This window comes from Pongo pygmaeus, chromosome 19, assembly GCF_028885625.2.
Source record: "Pongo pygmaeus isolate AG05252 chromosome 19, NHGRI_mPonPyg2-v2.0_pri, whole genome shotgun sequence".
In the NCBI taxonomy this organism is placed as follows: Eukaryota; Metazoa; Chordata; class Mammalia; order Primates; family Hominidae; genus Pongo; species Pongo pygmaeus.
In genome coordinates, this window is record NC_072392.2 from 75,408,856 (window position 1) to 75,423,932 (window position 15,077).

Genomic DNA, 15,077 nt, shown 5'->3' on the forward strand with positions numbered 1-15,077 from the left:
CACAGATTCCTTAAAAAGCAGGGGACTCGAGGTTTGGGGAAAAGATGGAGATGGGCGCGGGTGGGCAGAACTCTGACCCAGGCTTCTCCTAGCAGCTGCTGCTCCCAGCAGCCTCGAAGCTGGCTGCTGAGGGCCCGGCGCCAAGATGCTTCTCAACCCTCGGGGCCAGGGGCAGTCCCAGAGCCGCAACAACCGTCCCATCCTCCTCCTTCCCAGAGACCAGTAGGTGGCACCACGCGGCTGCGCTGTTTTCAGCTGGCTGCCGGCGACTGTGCGAGGCGGGGGTGCAGCAACGGGGACCGGCTCACCCCAGCTGGACCCCCGCACCGCCGGCTGCAGCCAGTCCCTATTGCCGCTGGGGCCCTTGGGCTCAGGGACGCGCGCTCCCTGGGCGGGGCTGGGAGCCAGGTTTGCGGGCAGGTTCCTTCTGAGCTCAGAGCTGAAGTGAGGGAGAGGGGCGGCTCGTGGGCCCCAGGAGGGAGGCGCAGGGGGCCCAGAGCAGGGGGCAGGCGGGGGTGGGAGAAGAGAGGAGGGGAGGGGACGGGCAGGTGCCACCGCCCCACGGGGCTAATCTGCTCCATCTCTGCGAGGGAAGGTGCTCGCTCGTAGCTCCCAGGCGCGGTCTCCAGGGCGCTGGAGCACGTGTAGGGGTGGGGAGAAGCCCTGTGGGCGCCCGTGTAGCTGAGGTCAGGGCGCCTTTCCCTGCATTATCACCGCTGGCTGCCGGGGGCCCTGCAGCCACCACCGGGTGTCTGCGTGTTGTCCCCGCTGGGTGAACTGAAGGGAAAGTGATAAAGGAGCCAACTGTGGAAGGGAAGGCCTTGGTGCAGTGGGAGTATCTACCCCCCACCCCGCTTAGGTGGCTTATCTGACCCCAGACAGGACAAGGCCGCTCTGGGGGGTAGGAGGGGGCCGGGGAGGGAGGCCTCCACTCTGACACCTTTCTAACTATTGACCTCCTGCTCCTCCAGGACCCCTTACCTCCGGGCTGGTGGCTAACATAAGGGGGTTGGGGAGGGGGGGACTAAGGCAACCACCTCCTCTCAAGACCCTTTCCGGCCCCCATCCCAGGCCCCACCTGTGTGTGAGGCCCCCTCAGAGCTTATGCAGGGGAAAAGGAAGCCTCCACCAGCCAAACAGAGCTGCCATGCTATCAGACGGTTCCTATATAACGTTTATTTCTGGAAGTTAAAGTAGATACAGCAATATACCAAAAAAAAAAAAAAAAAAACTCACAATAATATAAATTTTTACACTATGAAGTACACATTGGAATTTGAATGCAGTGGCCAGGACAGCAGCTTATAAACCACCTTACAGGTAGGTAAGCAACCCACGGGATTCCCTCGGCTGGGCTGGGGACGGGGAGGGGGCAGTGGACAGGAAGCCGGCAGGGCCTGAGGACCCTGTTCTTTAAGGGGCCACAACAAGGCTCAGCTCCTCTGAGAACTTTTGCTACAATCAGAGTTAAGACCAGATATACATGCTACCTAAGGCCATGCACTTGACAATATCTGCTCCAGAGAAGCCCGAACCCTCGCCCTAGGTCCCTATGATTTAAACCCAATGGTAAGCCCAAGTCTCACCTTTCTAAATATTCTGTTTATCAGTTAAGCTTATTATGTACTGAAGAGTGTTGCTGGAGAAGCAAGAGCTCTGCATGACACATGAACTGTCTCCAGGCAGGAGGACTGGGGAGAACCCTGTTCATCTTAGAGAAGGTCCTCTCCCCCTTAATTCAGAGACCAGCTAATTTGATTTAACAAACAGAATTCCACAGAAACTCTGATCAACTGAGGCAAGGTGGTTTTGAGTTGCCAAATCCGGCCATGCCTCTGCGTCAGAGGCAGCCCACCCAGCACATGCTAGGTGTTCCATACGCACAGGAGAGGCGAGCTAGCCGGCCAAGGCGGGCAGGCAGGGAGGCCCTCTAGCTGTTCTGCCTTACCTGTGGGGCCCCAGCAGGGAGGAGTCACCAGCCTCAGAGGGAGGCCAGGTATACACCCTCATACGAGGGCAGACTCAAGTTTATCAGTAAGCCTTTGCCCTGCATGAACTGAATGAAGACGCCATTACAAGTGTCGCTGGATATCACCAAGAAACTGGCTAAGAACCATATTCCCTGAGCTCAACCAGACACGTCACTGGGGCCCCATAGTCTGCATCATGTCCAACCTGTAACTCTCTCCCCCTCTTCTTCCATGAGGTCCTGAGACCAGGATTCCTAAAACAAACAGGACAAGGGACCTTTAAACACGCGAGGAGACATGCCACTAGCAGGGTCAGGGGGACTGGGGTCGGGAGGGCGGGGCAGGAAGGAAGCCAGAATCAGAAGTATCCCAGCCCTGATAAGGCACCTACAGAAACAACCTAGCCTCTGAAACAGCAGATCAAGTCCAGGGAGAAAGGGAGTCAAGGTTGTAAGCACCCTCTGCCCAGCCTTACCCACTAAAAGGCCAATACATTACAAAGGAAAATAAGTCTATTTATTAAAAAAAAGTCTAAAATGCTTAGATTCTCCTTAAACCTTCCTATTTCAACACCAAAGGCCAGGCTGCAGCTTCAGATATCTTCAGGGTTTGACCTGAAGCCCGTCTCAGGGGTTACATAAATTACCAGCCTGAAGGAAGCTGAATGCTTTAAGCACCAAGGAGGGCTGTTAACCGAAGTTTCTTTTTTTTTTTTTTTTTTTTTTTTTTTTGAGAGTCTCACTCTGTCGCCTGGGCTGGAGTGCAGTGGTATGATTTTGGCTCACTGCACCCTCCGCCTCTCGGGTTCAAGCGATACTCCTGCCTCAGCCTCCCGAGTAGCTGGGACTACAGGCACCTGCCACAACACCCAGCTAATTTTTTGTACTTTTAGTAGAGACAGGGTTTCACCGTGTTAACCAGGATGGTCTCGATCTCCTGACCTCGTGATCCACCTGCCTCGGCCTCCCAAAGTGCTGGGATTACAGGCGTAAGCCAATGCGCCCGGCTGCTGAAGTTTCTTAAATACAGAAAGGCTATGCTGATACAGTGTTTTTTGCCCTTTAATTGTTATTATTTCTTAATTTAAAAAGAAACCTAGGGCTTAGATAGTCCTATATTCTATTTGGATGTCAGCAAGGTTAAAAAGTGCAATGCCAGGAGTATGTAGCTACAGGTGGCCTGTGGCATTTGCTTACAGAAACAGGCAGAAGGATGCTGCAGGCACCAGGAGGCACTTGTCTAAGAACAACAACAACAATAACAAAAAGCTGCTGAGAAAGGAGGGCAGGGGAACAAAACAACACAAGACATTTCCTTTTTCTCCCTCTAGCCACCCCCCGCCACATCCCCTGATCATGGGTCTCAGAGAACACATCCTTATTTGCATTTAGATAAAAGCAGATCACCCACATTCACTCATTTCTCTATTTTTAAAAGTGCCCAGATTGCTCAAAGATAGCAGAAGTAGGAGATTAAAAAAAATCTGGAACCACAAAGTTAGTAGTTTCAGATGATCTAGGGTTTGGCTGTGTGAGGGGTGGCGGAATGCAGGTAGGCGCCTCAGTCGTATCTTTCTGCAGCTTCCGTTCTCAGCTCCTCACATGGGGGAGGTAGCGCACTCTGAGGTCAACTCCATGTCAAAGGTGAGGGACTCTGGAGGGACAGACAGGGAAAACTAGTTCAGTTGTCCACCCTCTGCAACTGGCAGGCGACGCCCCCAGTCCTTCAGAGGACAGCGCCCAGGCTACCACTGCTATCCAATCTCCTGCCCCTTAAGGCCCAGGGATGGTCAGAAAAGCCAGATTTACTCTCCTCCCTAGAGGATCCTGCCTCTGGAAGGGTCCTTTCTCCTTCCCACCTTAACTGATTCCCAGATCTCCATGTTTACAGAAGGTCTAAGGCTGTCCTTAGATCTTCTGCCGTTGATCTACTGTTTAATTCAGGAGCCCTGAGACACACGTGGCCACCAAGCATTTGAGATTTGGTTTGTCCAAACTGAGCTGTGCTGTGGCTGTCAAAAGCCCACTGGATTTTAAAGGCCTAGTATGAAAAAAAAAGAATAAAAAAAGGTCTCAACTTTTTCTTTTCTTTTAGTTTAGTTTTGTTTATTTGAGATGAAGTCTCACTCTGTCACCCAGGCTGGAGTGCAGTGGCACGATCTCTGTTCACTGCAACCTCCACCTCCCAGGCTCAAGCGATCCTCCCACCTCAGCTTCCTGAGTAGCTGGGATTACAGGCATGCGCCACCATGCCCAGCTAATTTTTATATTTTAGAGATTTTGGTCAGGCTGGTCTCGAACTCCTGACCTCAAGTGATCCACCCACCTCAGCCTCCCAAAGTGCTGGGATTACAGGCATGAGCCACCCACCCAGCCTCAACTTTTTCTGAAATGTTAAATTGAGAGTATGTTGGATTTAGTGGGTTAAATAAAATATATTGTAAAAATTAACTTCGTCTATTTCCAGTGTGGCTGCTAGAAGATTTATACTCACACATGTGGCATTCCTACCATTTCTTTTGGAGGGCAAAGCTCTAGAACCTCCTACCATTCCGAGTGACCAGCTCTCGGTGTGTACATGTGAGACCATCACACAAAGGGGACCAACTTCTCTTATAGGGAAAAGGTGTGTCAACCAAATACTCACCAAACTGCCCTCCTGCTGAGGGTTCAGCACCTTCACCATTATTTCCAAACTGCATCAATGAATCTAAAGTGCGGGGGGACATCGGCAGGTCAATGGTATTGCTGCAGGTCGTTCTGTAGGAAATGGGGGGCAGCAGGAGGGGAAACGGGGGGTTGACAAGACACAATGGAAAAAAAAAAAGAACAAAACACACACACACAAGCCATCAAACTCTGGTCTCCAACAGAAAAATAAAAGCTCAAGCTTTTTAAACACACAAGGTCACTTTGAGTACTAAACATAGCCCAGGGGCTTCCAACCCTTGGCAGATTAACTCTCACCCAGTGTCCTATTCCCAGGGATAACTGAGGATATTAGAAATGAAAGCAAAATGGGGAAAGGAAGCCACTTACGGTGTCACACAGATAAACTTGGTCTTCAGGTATGGGGCAGCGCCTGGGAAGAAGAAAACCAGTTTTCTTACTGACTGTGACTTCGCATTCAGTAAGCAGAGCAGGAGGAAGCCATCTGCCTCGGCAGGACTGATTTGAAACTCACTCCATTCTCATGCTAAGATTGTCTGGAAAGCTCCATCTGCCCCTCAGGGTTGTCTGCCCTCATCTATACTATTTGATCTCCTAGGCACTAGCAGCTTTGAACTTCAGTTCTTCGCAGAAAGCTGTCCTGAGCTGCAGAGACTTTTCAGCATAACCTTTTCCCACCTGAGCCTAGACTAATGCCAACCTTGTGTCCCTTCTTTCCCTAGATTATGTAAAAGTTTAACAGCCTCCACGTGGTCTGAGGATTCTATTCCGGCCTCGTCATATCTCTTAGATAACTTCTCTGCGTGCAGGAACCGAGCCTGTGTAGTCTTTGCAGTGGTGTCCAGCCTAAATACCAACATAGAGTCTTTAAAGAACATAGAGACTGCTAATGCTTGTGGTTCCAAAGCCAAAGGTTATCTCTCCTATTCCTACCAGCACTAATCTGGCCTCTACCACATTTTTGGATAAGGGCATGCGTAACTTTGTAGCTGGATAAATATGTCAATCAAAAAGCACCAAAGAGAATGTGACTTTGTAAGGCAGTACAATTGCTTCAACTGGAAGGCCGGAGACCTGGGTCCAGGTACATCTTCAATAGCTAAGAGACCTGGAGCAAGGCATGGTCTCTCTCTTTTGTTGCTGTTGTTGATGTTGTTGTTTTGAGACAGTCTCACTCTGTTGCCCACGCTCAAGTGCAGTGGCACAATCTTGGCTTACCGCAACCTCCTGCTCCCGGGTCAGAATGATTCTCCTGCCTTAGGCTCCCAAGCAGCTGGGACTACAGGCAGCACCACCATGCCTGGCTAATTTTTGTCTTTTTTTTTTTTTGAGACGGAGTCTTGCTCTGTCGCCCAGGCTAGAGTGCAGTAGCGCCATCTTGGCTCTCTACAACCTCTGCCTCCAGGGTTCAAGCGATTCTCCTTCATCAGCCTCCTGAGTAGCTGGGATTACAGGCATCCGCCACCATGCCTAGCTAATTTTTTTTGTAATTTTAGTAGAGACAAGGTTTCACCATGTTGGCCAGGCTGGTCTTGAGCTCCTGACCTCAGGTGATCCGTCTGCCTCACCCTCCCAAAGTGCTGGGATTACAAGTATGAGCTATCATGCCCAGCCTTGGCCACAATGCCCAGCCCATGTTCTCTTTTATGTATAAAATAAGAGGGAGGGGGAAGACAAGGTGCCAATTTTCTATGAGCTTTGTCATTTATAATTCTTGTTCTACAGTTAGAAATGCGATGACAGGAATAAAATGAATTTTAGATGCTGAATGCTTACACCAAGAGGTCAAGGAACCTTGGGGATACTGGCATGAAATCTGAGGAATTCAGGCGAACAAACCATTGAGAAGGCATAGGGCAGGGTGGGGTGGGCTGAGAACAGCACGGTCGTAAAACATGAGGCTTAGACAGAACCTGAGGGATCAGAGAGCATGATGACCATGTGAAAGAAGGCACTGCAGAGTGGCTCTTGGGCCGCCATCTGAGTTTACTTTGGGCCAAGAAACTGATCAATTCAGTGCAGAATTCAAAGGAGCTACTGAGGCAGGGCTCCAGTGTCTTATAAATCCAACCGTTTTGGCCCAGCCCTTAGGGAGCTGACACCCTAGACAGAAAAGGACTTAATTCTCCAGCAATCAAGATAGCTGAGGCCGGGCACAGTGGCTCATGCCTGTAATCCCTGCACTTTGGGAGGCTGAAGCAGGTGGATCACTTGAGGCCAGGAGTTCAAGACCAGCCTCGCCAACATGGGGAAACCCTGTCTTTAATGAAAATACAAAAATAGCTGGGCATGGTGGCACGCCTGTAATCCCAGCTACTCAGGAGGCTGAGGCAGGAGAATCACTTGAACCTGGGAGGCAGAGGCTGCAGTGAGGTGAGATCGCACCACTGCACTCCAGCCTGGGTGACAGAGTGACAGACTGTCAAAACAAAACAAAAACAAGGCCGGGCACTGTGGCTCACGCCTATAATCCCAGCACTTTGGGAGGCCCAGGTGGGAAGATCACTTGAGGTCAGGGGTTCGAGACCAGCCTGGCCAACAGGGTGAAACCTGGTCTCTACTAAAAATCCAAAAATTAGCCGGGCATAGTGGCACAAGTCTGTAATTCCAGCTACTCAGGAGGCTGAGGTATGAGAAACTCTTGAACCTGGGAGGCAGAGGTTTCAGTGAAGCAAGATCACGCCACTGCACTCCAGCCTGGGCGATAGAGCGAGACTCAGTCTCAAAAAAAAAAAAAAAAAGCTGAGAAAAATGACTTCATGTGTGGCTTTGTACAAGATTGTAAACGTACTTTATCTAATTTGTAAGTGGCTCCGAACCTCTCCCTCAAGCCATAAGGAAATGCTATGTGGGCTTCCAGTAGAGAAGGAAGAGAGAAGAGTCTTGGGAGGATAATCTAACCCTGAGACCCTCATACCATAATACTCTTGTGATGGAAATAGAGGAAATGGTCACATGCTCATTGTCCTGAAGGCACCCATTTTATAATAACACAGGGACACCCCCACACCCGTCACTACACTCACATGGAGTCCCTCAGGGCACACTCCTCTCAGCAAGGCAAGGCAAATTACTCAAGTAATTAGTTCCTTTCTCCTGATGTGCCTGGCCCCTGAGGAAACGCTGACATCGCTGGGCAGGAAAGGACCTGGCCTCCCAGCCCACAGGAAGGGGGATGGTAATGGAGGATGCAGCCTCAGACTGGGAGGTGGGACCTTGAAAGCAAAATGAGTCAAAAGGACCAGCCGTGGGACCCCAACGTCCTCTGCAGAAGGAACAAAGAGCCGTGTGGCAGGGGCTGATAAACAGATCTCCCAACTGAAGCACACGTGCAAAGACAGATAGGCGGCAGACAGGAAGTGAGTAACTTTTACAGTGGGAACAAGACTCAGGACCCCAACAAAGGAGAAAGGCAACAGTCAATTAGCTCCAACTCCCTCTTCCAAGCCCCATTCTGCCCCATCCCAAGAAATCCCTCAGAAGGAATTCCTAGGAAAAAGTGGGAGGGAAGTTGGTAGGTTTCTGTGTGTGTGCTATTTGGACAAAAATAGTTTTTTCAACAGCAACTAGGGCAAGGCGCCAACCCTAAAGGAACACATTAAAGAGCCCATCATTAGGCCAGGCACAGTGGCTCACGCCTGTAATCCCAGCACTTTGGGAGGCTGAAGTGGGCGGATCACCTGAGGTCAGGAGTTTGAGGCCAGCCTGGCCAACATGGCGAAACCCTTTCTCTACAAAAAATACAAAAATCAGCTGGGCATGGTGGCGCAAGCCTATAATCCCAGCTACTCGGGAGGCTGAGGCAGGAGAATTGCTTGAACCGGGAGGTGGAGGTTGTAGTGAGCCGACATGGTGCCACTGCACTCCAGCTTGGGTGATAGAGCAAGACTCAGTCTCAAAAAAAAAAAAAAAAAAAAAAAGCCCATCATTGGCTTTATGATTACAGAAAGTTAAATAAAACAAAGAATGGCAAACCAGAGACTCCCCATCAACATCAAGACCTGCACACAGAACCCAGAGAGTCAAAACAGCAAGTGCTGAATGGGAACAGACAGGGACACCCCCTCCACACTGAGGACAGTTGCAGAGATTACAGTTTTGTTTCTTTTTTTTTTCTTTCTTTTCTTTGTGTGTGTGTGTGTAGTGGGGTCTTGCTATGTTGCCAGGCTGGTCTTGAGCTCCTGGCCTCAAGTGATCCTCCTGCTTCAGCCTCCCAAAGTGCTAGGACTGCAGGCGTGAATCCCCATGCCCAGCTGAGATTACAGTATTTTTAATTTTTCTCTTTTTCTCTCTCTTTTTTTTTTTTTTTTTTTGGTGAGACAAGGTCTTGCTCTGTCACCCAGGCTGGAGTGCAGTGGTGCAATCATGGCTCACTGCAGCCTCAACCTCCTGGGCTCAAGCAATCCTCCCACCTCAGCCTCCCGAGTAGCTAGGACTACAGGCACAAACCACCACACCTGGCTAATTAAAAAAAAATTTTTTTTTTGTATAGATAGGGTCTCACTATGTTGTCTAGGCTGGTCTCAAACTCCCAGGCTCAAGTGATCCTCTCGCCTGGGCCTCCCAAAGTGCTAGGACTATAGGCATGAGCCACTTCGCCCAGCTAAAATAATTTATACGTAACATATAAGTACATATCCTCTTACACATTAAAATATACCTTCTTCTTAATACTTGCACATTCTAAATACCAATCCCTTGCCCCTCCACCCAGTCACTGTCTTCCCCTTCAAACACGATGCTCCCAGCTCTTCTACTCTGCTGTAAACCACACTCCCACGCAGCTAATAATCATTTCTTCCAGAAACCCTTTCTTCAGACCAGCTGGCACACTGACATGGTTCAGTTACAGGCAAAAAGCCATATGCTGGGCTGAAATCTGGGCCTCAAACCTTCTAGCATCTACTAAGAAGCACTGTGCCAGCAGGGCATCCTGTTAACTGCCCTCACTTTCCCTTCTCATGTTGTAGGCATGTTTTGGGGGACGTATGTGTATTAACCCCTTCTTTATTTTTATTTTTTGACACAGTGTCTCACTCTGTCAGCCAGGCTGGAGTGCGGTGGCATGATCACCGCTCACTACAGCCTTGAACTCCTTGGCTCAGGTGATCCTCCCACCTCAGCCTCCCAAGTAGCTACGACTACAAATGTGTGCCACCACACCGGGTAATTTTTTTGGATTTTTTGTAGAGACGAGGTTTCACCACATTGCCCAGGCTGTATCCCCTCTTTAGATTCATGCACTCTCTGTGGAGCAGGAACTGCACTACTCTAAGTGATTCTGATTCTCCTCTCAAATCCCATCGGTCACCCCAACAAAAGCACTCACTACAATTCTTTCCCATAAGGAGAAATAAGGATCCCCCAGGTTATTCAGGCATTTGCCTATCTATCCTCCAAGGATCCCCAAATTTCCAACTTTTCCCAAAAATTAAATGCCAGGAACATGGAAAATCAACAACTACCTGGGTCAGCTTCAGGATGCTCCTGGCTCTCTGGCCGACAATACTTTCCGAATGCCTCCTCCTTGGGAATGTCAGGGTAGAGATAGACCAGCGGAGACACCAGGATATTGGTAGCATCCATGATCTTATAGCCCATGATGATTTCAGCAAATGACATGTTGTTCAGCTGCTGCTTGGTGTATGGTTCCACGGACTGGATCTGGGTCTTACCTGTCTCACAGGACGTGGGAAGGAAAGATCATGGAACCTACAGCTAGGTCATCTCAGAGAAAACTGCCCATTTTTTCTTTCCTCAAAGGGGAAAAGACTTAAGCCACCCTAGTGCTGAGACCCTGAATACCCTGTTCAGTGGCCTGGCACTGTGGAAATATTCAGGCTGGCTTCTAATTAAGAAGAGGCTACCAGTTGGGTCATAGAAAATAAACTTGAATATAACTACTTGTGTAAGATATATTAACAGGGTTAAGTAGAAAAAGAGATGAAGAATACAATTTAAATTGCAAAATTCTCAACAAATAGTCACTGGAGCAAGCAAAACAAAGCAAACCAATCCTTCAGCTGGAAGGATTTAGAAGTCACCCAAATGTGTTTTGCGAGTCTGAGTGAAACAGGGAGTCGAGGCCATCTCCGCCCACCAGGGGGCAGTAGGTGCTTGGAACTAGAAGCGGTGATGAGGCCTCAGCAGCCGCCAGCAGGTGGGGTGGGTGGGAGCCTCGCTTACCGCTGATGTCCTTCTCCACCCAAGTGAAAGTGACGCCGCCTTCTTTGCTGCTTTCACTGAATCTTAGCAGGAAGGTGCCTGGAGGCTTAGTGCTCAAGATGGCCCGCTCCCGCTCCTTACTGATAAAGCCCATGATGTACCTGGCGCCAAGGAGGAGGAACAGTGTTGTTATTGCTAACAGGGCATCCATCCCCTGCCACTGGCTTGCTGAGAGCAGGGGACTTGGTTACATCTGTGCACACTCTGTCCCACCTACCCTTCGTTCCAAAGGGCCAGGATGTACTTTTTCACAAGGTCAATGATATTGTCCAGCCAGACCCAGAAGGAGAAGCCCTTGCCAGCCATGTTTTCCTGCAGAAAAGAGTAATGGGAAAGCCAAGTCTACTGCCATCCCAGCGTTTCCCTTCCTAGGGGTGCAGTGCATCACCCAAATCCTCAGGCCCGTCTACCCTCAGGCAGGTCCTATTGGCCAATGGACCAAGAGTTCAGGGCCTTCAAGCCAGAGCCCTCAACGACAGCCGTGCAGGTGAGCATTCCCATTCCCACGAGAATTTAACAAGACTGCTTACTTTGCAAAATTTAGCCCATGTGATCTGACACCCTGAATAATTCACACCAGGTCCTGAAGGAAAAGAAAGAGTCAAGTAGTACATTTTCAGCTTGCAGTCAAGAGGTTATTTCTTAAAACAGAACACACACACACATTTGTCTCACAATGGGCCACAAAATAATTGGCTTTCACATCTTTGAAGGTAGGCACTGTTGTGTGTGTGCACATGAGGACAAACACTACCCCATCATTTGACTCACTTTTGTTGCTAGGTAGCCCAGCAGGGATGGAGGGTGATGTAACAAGTCCCCCTGCTCTTCTCAACCTCGCGTGGCGGGCTGGGAACCAACAGCAGCACTCACTAACAAGCTGACATCGGGTGTCAGACAGGTGTATTTGGTGGCAACAGCTTTATTAGAACAAAGCTACTTCTAGCCCAGGTAGCACATAAAATATTCCACTAATTCTTTTTTAAAATCTAGCCTAGGCTGGGCACAGTGGCTCACGCCTGTAATCCCAGCACTTTAGGAGGCCGAGGTGGGCGGATCACGAGATGAAGAGACGAAGACCATCCTGGCCAACATGGTAAAACCCCGTCTCTACTAAAAATACAAAAATTAGCTGGGCGTGGTGGTGGGCACCTGTAGTCTCAGCTACTCGGGAGGCCGAGGCAGGAGAATCGCTTGAACCCAGAAGGCGGAGGTTGCAGTGAGCCGAGATCACACTACTGCACTCCAGCCTGGGCAACAGAGCAAGACTCGTCTCAAAAAAACAAAACAAAACAAAATAAAACAAAAAAAAAACAACTAGCCTATAGTTTATTAAAAAAATGGACAGGGAATGTCAAGCCTTTAGCGCCACCTTCCAACACACTTAAAAGATGTTCTAAGGTTAGATAGAGTGGGTGAATGAGACAGCAACCAGGAGAAAAGAAATCTACCTCCCACCTCAAAAATGATCACCTCGACTGAAAACTGCAAACTGTCTCTGCACCCCAACTCCCCAACTCCCCTGTTTCCTGGCACCAGCACAGCGCCTTGCTCAGGAAAGAAACATGGCCTAATGCTCAGTAGACACGGCCCAAATGAACAGCCCTATGGGCCGGATCCCTTTTCTGGGCGGGCGGGAGGGAGAAGGGGTGAAATGCGGACCCAAGAGTTTCTCTGCCAGTGTAGTCAGCTGCTCGATGCTCAGTCCTCGCTTGGTGGTGGAGGAGAATTGCCAGCTCAGGACCTCGGCCACTTGATCCCAGGTTCCAATTGGGGGCTTGGTAAAAAAGTTTACGTTCTATTGGAAAGAACACATTTGCTTGTTTAGATGAGGGATGGTGCTCATTGTCTATACTAGGTACCCATAAGTCGCAAGAGATCCCGGGGCACCAACTAAAAGGAGGGGGCACTAACCTTGGGATTGTTGGTCAGCATGTTGTACCACAGGATGGACGCCCAGGCATTTGGCATCTGACAGATGTTGGAGATCACCACAACTGGCAAGGAGTGGGTCTGCGGAGGAAGTGGGGACTGAGCTGGGGAGGCAGCGGGGCTCTCACAGCCTCGGAAATCTCTTCACCCGCATCTCACAGGGCTCAGAATGAAAGGGCATGCCATAAACCACACCTGCTGCCAACTCTAGGCGAAGAGTGTGAGTGAGTCAGCTCAGTCAGCACTCAGAGTGGAAAGAATGCCCAGTGTGGCCACACAACTCGGGCTGCTGTCGGAACATACCGGTCCCTTGTAAAACCTGACTTGCTCAAAGCTTGACTCACGGTCCACAGATTCCCCATTCTTAAGACCTTGGAGGCATTCTCCAAGACTTGAAGCTGTATCTTCACATGAAACAGGGAGGTCTCAGGAATCAAAGACCAGGATTCCTGCTTTTCTAGGTATATCTTAATTTAAAAATCAAGGAAGTTGGGAAAGAAGAATGTCATTGCCATGATTTTCTGTATACTAAACACACTGGCTGCTAAGACTCTTATGCCCAAACTTTATAAAGTCAGTTCTAATTTCTTTTTTTTTTGAGACGGAGTCTCACTCTGTCACCCAGGCTGGAGTGCAATGGCACAATCTCAGCTCACTGCAACCTCTGCCTCCCAGGTTCAAGTGATTCTCCTGCCTCAGTCTCCCGAGTAGCTGGGATTATAGGCACCCGCCACCAGGCCCAGCTAATTTTTGTATTTTTAGCAAAGACGGGGTTTCGTCATGTTGGCCAGGCTGGTCTCAAACTCCTGACCTCGTGATCCACTCGCCTCAGCCTCCCAAAGTGCTGGGATTATAGGTGTGAGCCACCGCGCCCGGCCAATCAATTTCTAAATAGAGATTTTCATATCAAGTTTGCTGAAAGCTCAATATACACACATCTTCTAAGCACTCAAGCAAGACTTTATTGCCAGATGGGATGCCAAGGATTTTTTTGGAGAAAAGTAAGCAAAAATAAATGCAGTGTTAAGCAAACAGTAATCATTCCACCTTCTCTTGTAAAAATCCCAGTGGAAGTTTTTGTCCTGAGTCACCCCTCCATGTAGCCTCTCACCGATTCTGCTGCAGAACTTACCTCTAGGTCAATCTTGAGGCCTTGGTGATATACCTCGGTCTCAAAGGTGATCAGGTGCAGCTCCTCAGTCACAATCAGGGAAGCCTACAGTAACGAGAAGGACACTCTTAGGCCAGGTGTGGTGGCTTACGCCTGTAATCCCAGCACTTTGGGAGGCCAAGGCAGGAGGATTGCCTGAGCCCAGGAGTTTGAGACCAGCCTAAGCATCACAGCAAAACTCCATCTCTGCAAAAAATACAAAAATTAGCTGGGTGTGGTGGTGCACACCTATAACCCCAGCTACTCAAGAGGCTGAGGTGGGAGGATGGCTTGAGCCTAGGAGATGGAGGCTGCAGTGAGCTATGATTGTGCCACTGCACTCTAGCTGGGGTGACAGAGTGACTGTCTTAAAAAAAATTAAATTAAAAGGCTGAGCGTGATGGCTCACATCTACAATCCTAGCACTTTGGGAGGCCGAGGCAGGTGGATCACATGATCAGGAATTCGAGACCAGCCTGGCCAGTAATTTGGTGAAACCCCGTTTCTACTAAAAATACAAAAATTAGCTGGGCATGGTAGTGGGAGCCTGTAGTCCCAGCTATTCAGGAGGCTGAGGCAGGAGAATCGCTTGAACCCAGGAGGCAGAGGTTGCAGTGAGCCAAGATCGCGCCACTGCACTCCAGCCTGGGTGACACAGTGAGTCTCAATCAATCAATCAATCAACAAAAAAGAGAAGGACGCTTTTCCTCAGAGAGAATGGCATTCAGTACTAACAGCCACAGCCAAGGAAAGTGACATGCCAAGCCTCACCACACTAAGAAGGGTAAGCCACCAGGTGGTCACAGACAAACTGCCAGGGACACAACTTGCTCGGCACTTACTCTCTTCAACACCAAGAACTTCCAATGCTATGATCCTCAACCTAATCCTTTACTCAGTTTGTATTATAATATTACATAGATCCAATCGGTTATTTGTAAAATACGTAAGGCACAAAGAATAACAAAACAATGTGAACCCACCATTCAATTTAAGGAAAAGTCCATCACTCCTGAAATTCTCTGGGTGCCCTTTCCCAACCCCATCCCCTTCCCTCCTCCCTCAGAAATAACTGCTATTTTGTCTTTTGGGTTTATCATTTCCTAGCCTTTTTTTTTTTTTTTTTAACAG

General features: G+C 49.3%; 1 protein-coding gene across 7 annotated transcripts in view; it reads right to left on the reverse strand.

Annotated features, from left to right (window-relative positions):
* Nucleotides 1–1,156: 1,156 nt before the first annotated feature.
* The window catches only part of STAT3 (signal transducer and activator of transcription 3), a 75,053-nt gene continuing 61,132 nt past the window's right edge, over nucleotides 1,157–15,077 (reverse strand). For 3 of the 7 annotated variants that reach the window (XM_054457594.2, XM_054457593.2, XM_054457604.2), the window contains 10 exons: nucleotides 13,929–14,012; nucleotides 12,779–12,877; nucleotides 12,527–12,662; nucleotides 11,395–11,447; nucleotides 11,082–11,176; nucleotides 10,826–10,965; nucleotides 10,102–10,314; nucleotides 5,009–5,051; nucleotides 4,617–4,729; nucleotides 1,157–3,623 (listed from right to left, as the gene is read on the reverse strand). In XM_054457594.2, coding sequence (XP_054313569.2) covers nucleotides 3,568–3,623; nucleotides 4,617–4,729; nucleotides 5,009–5,051; nucleotides 10,102–10,314; nucleotides 10,826–10,965; nucleotides 11,082–11,176; nucleotides 11,395–11,447; nucleotides 12,527–12,662; nucleotides 12,779–12,877; nucleotides 13,929–14,012 — 1,032 coding nt within the window. In that variant the 3' untranslated portion in view covers nucleotides 1,157–3,567. Of the gene's footprint in view, nucleotides 3,624–4,616; nucleotides 4,730–5,008; nucleotides 5,052–10,101; nucleotides 10,315–10,825; nucleotides 10,966–11,081; nucleotides 11,177–11,394; nucleotides 11,448–12,526; nucleotides 12,663–12,778; nucleotides 12,878–13,928; nucleotides 14,013–15,077 lie in introns of those variants that run through there. The other 4 variants (XM_054457600.2, XM_054457599.2, XM_063656648.1 and 1 more) reach the window with 3 other exon arrangements.